The following is a 12,804-nucleotide window of genomic DNA, read 5'->3' on the forward strand; positions in this document are numbered from 1 at the left end:
GGTAGCTGCGACCTTTGTACGCCGTATCTGTCCTGTGGAACTTTAGGGACCAAATAAATTTCCACAAATAAATAAAATAAAATATTTATTTCTTTGCTAAGGTTACAATGTGTGTTTACGTATCATAATATCATTGGAACAAAGAAAGCCACTATCATGCTGAGGCATATAGGATCCCAGTGAAAATAAGTCACTTTGACTTTTCTGGTTTATCCTAGGTAATGTATACATATGCTACTATGTATGATAATTTATGTAACTATTTATGTGTACCTGAAGTAAGTAAGTAAGTAAATTTATTCAGGTATACACAATACAGTTACATAGAATTATCATACATAGCAGCATTTTATCTTGTAAGATTTTAAAATGAATAACATTTGAAATATATGCGGCTCTAAAAAAAATTAACTAAAAAATCTGCAAGTTCTTGTTGTTAGGGTTATTAAGAGCTACTAAAAGCTTACGCCTTATTGAGACCAGCAGCCCGGGAGTCCGGGGGAAAAATATATAAGATAAGACAAGATATGTTGCCTAAATATGGGCGAGAGTTGGACCCTTAAAACCCCAGTAAGAAATAAGTATCTTTGACTTTTTTTGGGGGGGTTATCATAACTAATCTACACATATGCTGTTATGTATAATAATTTATGTAACTGTATTTATGTATATCTGTACCTAAATAACTTACTAATTTCCAGGCTCCATCAGCGACGTTGATGGACTGTACAAGTGCTTACCCAGGGAGTTAGACGCCTGGTAATGGCGGTCCTGAGGGCTGGAGTCCACCTGATCTGACTTAGAAATTTTACGTTTAAATTTCTCTATTCAGAGGATAGAGGAGGAAAAGTAAACTATGTTTCCTTTCTAACTCTCGCCCATATTTAGGCAACATATCTTGTCTTATCTTATATATTTTTCCCCCGGACTCCCGGGCTGCTGGTCTCAATAAGGCGTAAGCTTTTAGTAGCTCTTAATAACCCTAACAACAAGAACTTGCAGATTTTTTAGTTAATTTTTTTTAGAGCCGCATGTATTTCACATGTTATTCATTTTAAAATCTTACAAGATAAAATGTTTTTAATGCATCATATACGGTACTTCAACTGTTTTTCCCCATTTAGTTTATATGAATTGCTCAAGTGTAGTGTTGCAATCCAGTGTACTTGTGCAATCCAGTGTACTTGTGTAAGCCAGTGTACTTGTGTAAGCCAGTGTACTTGTGTAAGCCAGTGTACTTGTGTAAGCCAGTGTACTTGTGTAAGCCAGTGTACTTGTGCAATCCAGTGTACTTGTGCAAGCCAGTGTACTTGTGTAAGCCAGTGTACTTGTGTAAGCCAGTGTACTTGTGCAATCCAGTGTACTTGTGTAAGCCAGTGTACTTGTGTAAGCCAGTGTACTTGTGTAAGCCAGTGTACTTGTGTAAGCCAGTGTACTTGTGTAAGCCAGTGTACTTGTGCAAGCCAGTGTACTTGTGTAAGCCAGTGTACTTGTGTAAGCCAGTGTACTTGTGTAAGCCAGTGTACTTGTGTAAGCCAGTGTACTTGTGCAATCCAGTGTACTTGTGCAAGCCAGTGTACTTGTGTAAGCCAGTGTACTTGTGTAAGCCAGTGTACTTGTGTAAGCCAGTGTACTTGTGTAAGCCAGTGTACTTGTGCAATCCAGTGGCCCGGTGGCCTGGTGGCTAAAGCTCCCGCTTCACACACGGAGGGCCCGGGTTCGATTCCCGGCGGGTGGAAACATTTCGACACGTTTCCTTACACCTGTTGTCCTGTTCACCTAGCAGCAAATAGGTACCTGGGTGTTAGTCGACTGGTGTGGGTCGCATCCTGGGGGACAAGATTAAGGACCCCAATGGAAATAAGTTAGACAGTCCTCGATGACGCACTGACTTTCTTGGGTTATCCTGGGTGGCTAACCCTCCGGGGTTAAAAATCCGAACGAAATCTTATCTTATCTTACTTGTGCAAGCCAGTGTACTTGTGCAAACCAGTGTACTTGTGCAATCCAGTGTGCTTGTGTAAGCCAGTGTACTTGTGCAATCCAGTGTACTTGTGTAAGCCAGTGTACTTGTGTAAGCCAGTGTACTTGTGCAAGCCAGTGTACTTGTGCAATCCAGTGTACTTGTGCAAGCCAGTGTACTTGTGCAATCCAGTGTACTTGTGTAAGCCAGTGTACTTGTGTAAGCCAGTGTACTTGTGCAAGCCAGTGTACTTGTGCAATCCAGTGTACTTGTGTAAGCCGGTGTACTTGTGCAAGCCATTGTACTTGTGCAATCCAGTGTACTTGTGTAAGCCGGTGTACTTGTGCAAGCCAGTGTACTTGTGTAAGCCAGTGTACTTGTTCAAGCCAGTGTACTTGTCACTGTACATGTTGCCAACCTGGCTTGCAACAACCTTGTTAGGGTGATGTTTCTCCATAAAGCTTTCCATCTTACCCCACATAGTAAAAATCTCTTTAATTTCTGAAGAAGGCACCTTCTTCCATCTCTCTTCCTCCTCCTCTGCAGCAAGATTCTGAGCTGCGATGTATTGCTCTTCCTGCTGAAGCTCTTGCAGCTCCTCAGTGGTGAGCTCTTCATTGTGGTCTTCCACCAATTCCACATCCTCCAAACTCACATCCAACCCCATGGAACTTCCCAGTGCCACAATTGATTTTACAACAGACATAGACTCATTAGGGTCAGTCCCAAATCCTTCAAAATCCCTCTTGTCGACACAATCTGGCCACAATTTTCTCCAGGCAGAGTTCAAAGTCCTGGTAGTCACTCCCTCCCAAGCCATACCTATAAGGGTTATGCAGTGGAGGATGCTGAAGTGTTCTCTCCAAAATTCCCTTAGGGTCAAGTGAGTGTCTGTGGTCACAGTCAAGCACCTGTGAAACATTGCTTTTGTGTAGAGTTTTTTAAAGTTTGCAATAACCTGCTGGTCCATGGGTTGGAGGAGAGGAGTGATATTCGGGGGCAAGAACTTTACTGTGATGAACCCAAACTCCTCGAAAATTAGGTCATCCAAGTTTGGAGGATTAGCAGGTGCATTGTCCATTACTAGGAGGCACTTGAGATCCAATTTCTTTTCCAGGAGATACTCCTTCACACTAGGGCCAAACACTTCATTGAACCACTCGACGAAAATTTCCCTTGTGACCCATGCTTTACTATTAGATTTCCAAAACACACACAATTTACTCTTCATAACATTGTTTTTCCTGAACACACTGGGATTTTCAGAATGGTACACTAGTAATGGCTTCACTTTGAAATCCCCACTAGCATTAGCACAGAACATTAGCGTCAGCCTGTCTTTCATAGGCTTGTGTCCTAGCATTGCCTTTTCCTCTTGTGTAATGAAGGTCCTCTTTGGCATTTTCTTCCAAAAGAGGCCTGTTTCGTCACAATTGAACACTTGTTCAGGTTTCAGTCCTTCAGCCTCTATGTACTCCTGGAATTCATGCACATATTTTTCAGCTGCCTTGTGGTCCGAACTGGCAGCCTCACCATGCCTTACCACACTGTGTATGCCAGTACGGTTCTTAAATCTCTCAAACCAGCCTTTGCTGGCCTTAAATTCACTCACTTCACCACTATTTGCAGGCAATTTCTTTACCAAATCTTCATGCAACTGCCTAGCCTTTTCACAAATAATCGAAGTCATAAGAGTATCTCCTGCTAATTGTTTCTCATTTATCCACACCAATAATAACTTCTCAACCTCTTCCAGTACTGGTGATCTTATTTTTGTCAGCATACTTACTCCCTTTGCAACAACAGCATCCTTTATTTCCTTTTTCTTGGCCACTATGGAACATAAGGTTGTGTAGGGTTTCTTATACATCCTGGACAGTACGGCCACACTTGTACCACTTTCATATTGTTCAATGATGGTTTTCTTAAATTCAATCGTATTTCTCACCTTCTTTACCACAGGCTTGGCACTAGGAGCTTTCTTTGGAGCCATGGTAGCTTATTTAGTACTTGCAAGCACTAAAATAAATGGAATATTATGAAATATTTTGCTGGAGCACGTGAGGGGACCTTCGCTCACTTGTAAACAATGCCAGACTGGCTGCCGCCCCGGCTCACGCCGTGGGTACGCGTCCCGGACGAACTACGACTCGCGAGTCAACCTATGAAAAGCGAGTCCATGTTTATACGAAAATACCCCTATGATTGGCGAATTTTACGATTGCCGGGAACTACGAAAAGCAGGGGACCACTGTATTCATAGGTGCTGAATAACCCTTTTGCATTTAGCACTTTCATGAGAATAATAATAATAATAATAATAATAATAATAATAATAATAATAATAATAATAATACAACACAGATAACCTGCACATAGGAGAGAAATGATGTTTTGGTCTGACTTGTAAAAATAAATAAATAAAAATGTATATATTCTTTTTTTTTTCCACAATTCGGCCGCCTCCCACCGAGGCAGGGCGACCCAAAAAGAAAGAAAATCCCCAAAAAGAAAATACTTTCATCATCATTCAACACTTTCACCTCACTCACACATAATCACTGTTTTTGCAGAGGTACTTAGAACACAACAGTTTAGAAGCATATACGTAAAAAGATATACAGCATATCCCTCCAAACTGCTAATATCCCGAACCCCTCCTTTAGAGTGCAAGCATTGTACTTCCCATTTCCAGGACTCAAGTCCAGCTATATAAAAATAACCGGTTTCCCTGAATCCCTTCACTAAATATTACCCTGCTCACACTCCAACAGAGCATCAGGTCCCAAATACCATTCGTCTCCATTCACTCCTATCGAACACGCTCATGCACGCCTGCTGGAAGTCGCCCCTCTCCCACAAAACCTCCCTTAGCCCTTCCTTCTAACCTTTTTGAGGAGTACCCCTACCCCGCCTTCCTTCCCCTACAGATTTATACGCTCTCCATGTCATTCTACTTTGATCCATTCTCTCTAAATGACCAAACCACCTCAACAACCCCTCTTCAGCCCTCTGACTAATACTTTTATTAACTCCACACCTTCTCCTAATTTCCATACTCCGAGTTTTCTGCATAATATTTACACCACACATTGCCCTTAGACAGGACATCTCCACTGCCTCCAACTGCCTCCTCGCTGCTGCATTCACAACCCAAGCTTCACACCCATATAAAAGTGTTGGTACTACTATACTTTCATACATTCTCTTCTTTGCCTCCATAGATAACATTTTTTATTTCCACATATACCTCAATGCACCACTCGCCTTTTTTTCCCCATCAATTTCTATGATTAACCTCATCCTTCATAAATCCATCCACCGACACGTCAACTCCCAAGTATCTGTAAACATTCACTTCTTCCATACTCCTCCCCAATTTGATATCCAATTTTTCTTTATCTAAATCATTTGATACCCTCATCACCTTACTCTTTTCTATGTTCACTTTCAACTTTCTACCTTTACACACACTCCCAAACTCATCCACTAATCTTTGCAATTTTTCTTTAGAATCTCCCATAAGCACAGTATCATCAGCAAAAAGCAACTGTGTCAATTCCCATTTTGTATTTGATGCCCCATAATTTAATCCCACCCCTCTCCCAAACACCCTAGCATTTACTTCTTTTACAACCCCATCTATAAATATATTAAACAACCATGGTAACATTACACATCCCTGTCTAAGACCTACTTTTACTGGGAAGTAGTCTCCCTCTCTTCTACACACCCTAACCTGAGCCTCACTATCCTCATAAAAACTCTTTACAGCATTTAGTAACTTACCACCTATTCCATATACATATACTTGCAACATCTGCCACATTGCCCCCATGTCCACTCTATTATATGCCGACTTGTTAAAAAAATATATATATATATATATATATATATATATATATATATATATATATATATATATATATATATATATATATATATATATATATATATATATATTTATATATATATATATATATATATATATATATATATATATATATATATATATTATTATGGTAGTAGGTTGGTAGACAGCAACCACCCAGGGAGGTACTACCGTCCTGCCAAGTGAGTGTAAAACGAAGCCTGTGATTGTTTTACATGATGGTAGGATTGCTGATGTCTTTTGTCTGTCTCATAAATATGCAAGATTACAGGCATGTCTTGCTACTTCTACTTACACTTAGGTCACACTACACATACATGTACACATTTATTTATACACACTCATCTGAGTTTTCTTTGATTTTATCTTAATAGTTCTTGGTCTTATTAATTTTCCTTTTATATCCATGGGGAAGTGGAATAAGAATCTTTCCTCCGTAAGCCATGCGTGTTGTAAAAGTCAACTAAAATGCCGGGAACAATGGGCTAGTAACCCCTTTTCCTGTAAAGATTACTAAAAAGAATAAGAAGAAGAAAATTGTCAAAGTGGGAAGTCTGAATGTGCGTGGATGTTGTGCAGATGATAAGAAAGAGATGATTGTGGATGTTATGAATGAGAAGAAGCTGGATGTCCTGGCTTTAAGTGAAACAAAGCTGAAGGGGGTGGGAGAGTTTCAGTGGAGAGGAATAAATGGGATTAGGTCAGGGGTTTCAAATAGAGTTAGAGCTAAAGAAGGAGTAGCAATAATGTTGAAGGATAAGCTATGGCAGGAAAAGAGGGACTATAAATGTATTAATTCAAGGATTATGTGGAGTAAAATAAAGATTGGATGTGAAAAGTGGGTTATAATAAGCGTGTATGCACCTGGAGAAGAGAGAAGTGTAGAGGAGAGAGAGAGATTTTGGGAAATGTTGAGTGAATGCGTGGGGAGTTTTGAATCAAGTGTGAGAGTAATGGTGGTTGGGGATTTTAATGCTAAAGTGGGTAAAAATGTTATGGAGGGAGTAGTAGGTAAATTTGGGGTGCCAGGGGTAAATGTAAATGGGGAGCCTTTAATTGAGCTATGTGTAGAAAGAAATTTGGTAATAAGTAATACATATTTTATGAAAAAGAGGATAAATAAATATACAAGGTATGATGTAGCACGTAATGAAAGTAGTTTATTAGATTATGTATTGGTGGATAAAAGGTTGATGGGTAGGCTCCAGGATGTACATGTTTATAGAGGGGCAACTGATATATCGGATCATTATTTAGTTGTAGCTACAGTTAGAGTAAGAGGTAGATGGGAAAAGAGGAAGGTGGCAACAACAAGTAAGAGGGAGGTGAAAGTGTATAAACTAAGGGAGGAGGAAGTTCGGGTGAGATATAAGCGACTATTGGCAGAAAGGTGGGCTAGTGCAAAGATGAGTAGTGGGGGGGTTGAAGAGGGTTGGAATAGTTTTAAAAATGCAGTATTAGAATGTGGGGCAGAAGTTTGTGGTTATAGGAGGGTGGGGGCAGGAGGAAAGAGGAGTGATTGGTGGAATGATGAAGTAAAGGGTGTGATAAAAGAGAAAAAGGTAGCTTATGAGAGGTTTTTACAAAGCAGAAGTGTTATAAGAAGAGCAGAGTATATGGAGAGTAAAAGAAAGGTAAAGAGAGTGGTGAGAGAGTGCAAAAGGAGAGCAGATGATAGAGTGGGAGAGGCACTGTCAAGAAATTTTAATGAAAATAAGAAAAAATTTTGGAGTGAGTTAAACAAGTTAAGAAAGCCTAGGGAAAATATGGATTTGTCAGTTAAAAACAGAGTAGGGGAGTTAGTAGATGGGGAGATGGAGGTATTGGGTAGATGGCGAGAATATTTTGAGGAACTTTTAAATGTTAAGGAAGAAACAGAGGCAGTAATTTCATGCACTGGTCAGGGAGGTATACCATCTTTTAGGAGTGAAGAAGAGCAGAATGTAAGTGTGGGGGAGGTACGTGAGGCATTACGTAAAATGAAAGGGGGTAAAGCAGCTGGAACTGATGGGATCATGACAGAAATGTTAAAAGCAGGGGGGGATATAGTGTTGGAGTGGTTGGTACTTTTGTTTAATAAATGTATGAAAGAGGGGAAGGTACCTAGGGATTGGCAGAGAGCATGTATAGTCCCTTTATATAAAGGGAAAGGGGACAAAAGAGACTGTAAAAATTATAGAGGAATAAGCTTACTGAGTATACCAGGAAAAGTGTACGGTAGGGTTATAATTGAAAGAATTAGAGGTAAGACAGAATGTAGAATTGCGGATGAGCAAGGAGGTTTTAGAGTGGGTAGGGGATGTGTAGATCAGGTGTTTACATTGAAGCATATATGTGAACAGTATTTAGATAAAGATAGGGAAGTTTTTATTGCATTTATGGATTTAGAAAAGGCATATGATAGAGTGGATAGAGGAGCAATGTGGCAGATGTTGCAAGTATATGGAATAGGTGGTAAGTTATTAAATGCTGTAAAGAGTTTTTATGAGGATAGTGAGGCTCAGGTTAGGGTGTGTAGAAGAGAGGGAGACTACTTCCCGGTAAAAGTAGGTCTTAGACAGGGATGTGTAATGTCACCATGGTTGTTTAATATATTTATAGATGGGGTTGTAAAGGAAGTAAATGCTAGGGTGTTTGGGAGAGGGGTGGGATTAAATTATGGGGAATCAAATTCAAAATGGGAATTGACACAGTTACTTTTTGCTGATGATACTGTGCTTATGGGAGATTCTAAAGAAAAATTGCAAAGGTTAGTGGATGAGTTTGGGAATGTGTGTAAAGGTAGAAAGTTGAAAGTGAACATAGAAAAGAGTAAGGTGATGAGGGTGTCAAATGATTTAGATAAAGAAAAATTGGATATCAAATTGGGGAGGAGGAGTATGGAAGAAGTGAATGTTTTCAGATACTTGGGAGTTGACGTGTCGGCGGATGGATTTATGAAGGATGAGGTTAATCATAGAATTGATGAGGGAAAAAAGGTGAGTGGTGCGTTGAGGTATATGTGGAGTCAAAAAACGTTATCTATGGAGGCAAAGAAGGGAATGTATGAAAGTATAGTAGTACCAACACTCTTATATGGGTGTGAAGCTTGGGTGGTAAATGCAGCAGCGAGGAGACGGTTGGAGGCAGCGGAGATGTCCTGTTTAAGGGCAATGTGTGGTGTAAATATTATGCAGAAAATTCGGAGTGTGGAAATTAGGAGAAGGTGTGGAGTTAATAAAAGTATTAGTCAGAGGGCAGAAGAGGGGTTGTTGAGGTGGTTTGGTCATTTAGAGAGAATGGATCACAGTAGAATGACATGGAAAGCATATAAATCTATAGGGGAAGGAAGGCGGGGTAGGGGTCGTCCTCGAAAGGGTTGGAGAGAGGGGGTAAAGGAGGTTTTGTGGGTAAGGGGCTTGGACTTCCAGCAAGCGTGCGTGAGCGTGTTAGATAGGAGTGAATGGAGACGAATGGTACTTGGGACCTGACGATCTGTTGGAGTGTGAGCAGGGTAATATTTAGTGAAGGGATTCAGGGAAACCGGTTATTTTCATATAGTCGGACTTGAGTCCTGGAAATGGGAAGTACAATGCCTGCACTTTAAAGGAGGGGTTTGGGATATTGGCAGTTTGGAGGGATATGTTGTGTATCTTTATATGTTTATGCTTCTAGACTGTTGTATTCTGAGCACCTCTGCAAAAACAGTGATAATGTGCGAGTGTGGTGAAAGTGTTGAATGATGATGAAAGTATTTTCTTTTTGGGGATTTTCTTTCTTTTTTGGGTCACCCTGCCTCGGTGGGAGACGGCCGACTTGTTGAAAAAAAAAAAAAAAAAAAAAAAAAAAATATATATTATATTTATATTTGTATTTTATATCTCTATTTCTATATGTACAAGGTATACAGGCCTAGCTGACATCAATTACATACTACTATATAGAAAGCCACTTGTTATACGGAGCATTTCAGGCAAATTAGGTCAGGTTTGTTCCAGGATGCGACCCACACCAGTTGACTAACACCCAGGTACCCATTTTACACTTATGGGTGAACAGGGAGAACAGGTGTTTTATGGAAACATGTCCTAATGTTTTCCAGCCATACTGGAGATTTAAACTCTGGACCTCGTGTGTGAGCTGAGGGCACTAGCGATTCAGCTATGGGGCACCTAAATGATCCAGATTGGACTGAAACATGGTCATAAGTTTCTCTCTCCCATGTGCTTGTTATTGTGTATTGTTCCAGTTTTGGTAGTGTGTCTTTTTGTTCATATAATAATAATACTTTATCCATAAAAGTCATTAACCTGTTAGTCACAGTATGAATGAAAGAACACAAGTGTATATACACTTGGGACACCTTTATTGTATATGCTCTGCTCTTGGGATCTTGGCCACTCAGGGTTCCAAGACTGAATTGTATCCAATAAAGATGTTCTAAGTATACCTGGAGAAGGTTTTGGGGATCAGTGTCCCTGCAGCCCACTCTGTGACCAGGCCTCATTTTGGATCAGGGCCTGATGAAGCAGGCTGTTACTGCTGGCTGCACATAAACTGATGTATGAACCACAGCCCAGTTGATCAGGTACTGAAAGGCACTTGCACCCTTTCATCCATAATTTACTATGTAAGACCATTGGAATGGTTCAGAATTACGTATGAGGCCTAAATAAATAGTATTTACTTAAAGATGTAAAAATTGGGAAATATTCTCGCCTTATATAGTACTATATAAAGGTTCTTCATCCATCAGTTATTATAATTTATTATTGAAAGCAGGAAAAAAATAATTGTGAGCAAATGCAATATTGCACAACATAAAAATTTAAATGATTGTATAAGCAGGAGCATTTAGTCGTCACACTAATTGCCTCAAAATGACCCATAAAAATTACGTTGGCTTATTTCTCTCTGATAAGCAATAACAGGCTAACAGCTCATTCAGTTTTCTTCTATGAAAGCAGACAAATTACAGTAAAGCATGTCAAACATGTACACATACCTACAATATACCTGTCAAAGATAATGAGCGTGAGTTTCATAAATGAACCCATTTACAGAGCACCACTGTGCCTATCAAAAATGCTCAGTGTAAGTTACATATATTAACCTGTTTTATCAATTGAATCTGTCTTTGTTAAAAATCCTTTTAGATCTGCTGGAAGTAAAATTAACAATTAATTTATATACCCAGTGAGTAGCCATAAATGTGGTTACCAGTAAAAAAAGTAATCAGTGATCCCGGGTCATTAAGTACAGAAATGTAACATCTAAGAAGATTCATTAGGTATGAACATTAACAGTATAAAGGAAGTCAGCAGATCACCGTTGCTCTTAGAATAATACTAAATGACGCTTATTTCATTGAAATCATTACGTGTTTTCATAAAATCTTTTTACTGGATTGCGTGTGGTCAGCAGTAACAACCTGGTTGATCAGACCCTGATCCACCATGAGGCCTGGTCATGGACTGAGCTGTGGGGGTGTTGACCCCTGGAACACATTCCATTTATGCTTCAGGTACAGTGAACCCTCGGTTATCAGCCGTAATCTGTTCCAGAAGCTCGGCCTAAAGCTGAAATGGCCGATAACTGAAATAATTACAGTGGACCCCCGCATAGCGATCACCTCCAAATGCGACCAATTATGTAAGTGTATTTATGTAAGTGCGTTTGTACGTGAATGTTTGGGGGTCTGAAATGGACTAATCTACTTCACAATATTCCTTATGGGAAAAAATTCGGTCAGTACTGGCACCTGAACATACTACGGGAATGAAAAAAGTTCGTTAACCGGGGGTCCACTGTATTCCCATATTCACAAAAGAATAATTATTCCCATATTCACAAAAAATAATTTTTTTTTAATAATTAAATCAGTATTATATACAGTGGACCCCCGCATAACGATGGCATCACATAGCGATTTTTCCGCATAACGATTACTTTTATCGCAAAATTTTTGCCGCGCATACCGATTAAAAACCCGCTTACCGATTTTCGTCCGAGACGCGTCCAATGTGCCCTCACATGTGCCGGCCGTCCCATTGTTTACCAGCCAGCCTCCGCGGTAACATCCAAGCATACACTCGGAATATTTCGTATTATTACAGTGTTTTCGGTGCTGTTTCTGGAAAATAAGTGACCATGGGCCCCAAGAAAGCTTCTAGTGCCAACCCTGTGGTAAAAAGGGTGAGAATTAGTATGGAAATTAAGAAAGATTTTGAAGGGTTTGGGGCTAACCCTGAGAAGCCTATGCCAGTTGTGGAATCCATTGTGCCTACTTCAAAGATTAAGGAAATGTGTGCACAGTGGGTTGAACTGCAAACCTTTATAGATGAAAATCACCCTGACACAGCTGTTGCAAGCCGTGCTGGTGACTATTTCAATGACAATGTTATGGCCCATTTTAGGAAAGTCTTGAAGGAACGGGAGGTACAGAGCTCTATGGACAGATTTGTTGTGCGACAGAGGTCCAGTGACTCTCAAGCTGGTCCTTGTGGCATTAAAAGAAGAAGGGAAGTAACCCCAGAAAAGGACTTGCTACCTCAAGTCCTAATGGAAGGGGATTCCCCTTCTAAACAGTAAGAAGATAATGCTCTCCCCTCCTCCCATCCCATCAATCATCACCAGATCTTCAATAAAAGTAAGTGTCATGTAATTGTGCATGCCTTTTTCAGTTTGTGTGTATTAAAATTAACATTTCATGTGGTAAAAAAAATTTTTTTTCATACTTTTGGGCGTCTTGCACGGATTAATTTTATTTCCATTATTTCTTATGGGGAAAATTCATTCGCATAACGATTATTTCGCATAACGATGAGCCCTCTTGCACGGATTAAAATCGTTAACCGGGGGTCCACTGTACCTTTATTGAAGACTAAGGCAGCCTCACCATGCCTTACCACACTGTGTATGCCACTGCACTTCTTAAATCTCTCAAACCAGCCTTTGCTGGCCCTAAATT

At 39.9% G+C, this 12,804-nt stretch overlaps 1 protein-coding gene across 10 annotated transcripts in view; it reads left to right on the forward strand.

The window, feature by feature from the left end:
* Window positions 1-721: 721 nt before the first annotated feature.
* Window positions 722-12,804, forward strand: part of LOC128686121 (mitochondrial S-adenosylmethionine carrier protein) — a 38,305-nt gene continuing 26,222 nt past the window's right edge. For 2 of the 10 annotated variants that reach the window (XM_070083326.1, XM_070083334.1), the window contains exon 1: window positions 974-1,097. Coding sequence is in view for 2 of the 10 variants with exons in the window: in XM_070083333.1 (XP_069939434.1) it covers window positions 12,433-12,483 (51 nt within the window). In the remaining 8 variants the exon portion in view is untranslated. The other 8 variants (XM_070083327.1, XM_070083329.1, XM_070083328.1 and 5 more) reach the window with 8 other exon arrangements.

This window comes from Cherax quadricarinatus, chromosome 9 (assembly GCF_038502225.1).
Source record: "Cherax quadricarinatus isolate ZL_2023a chromosome 9, ASM3850222v1, whole genome shotgun sequence".
NCBI classification, from domain to species: Eukaryota; Metazoa; Arthropoda; class Malacostraca; order Decapoda; family Parastacidae; genus Cherax; species Cherax quadricarinatus.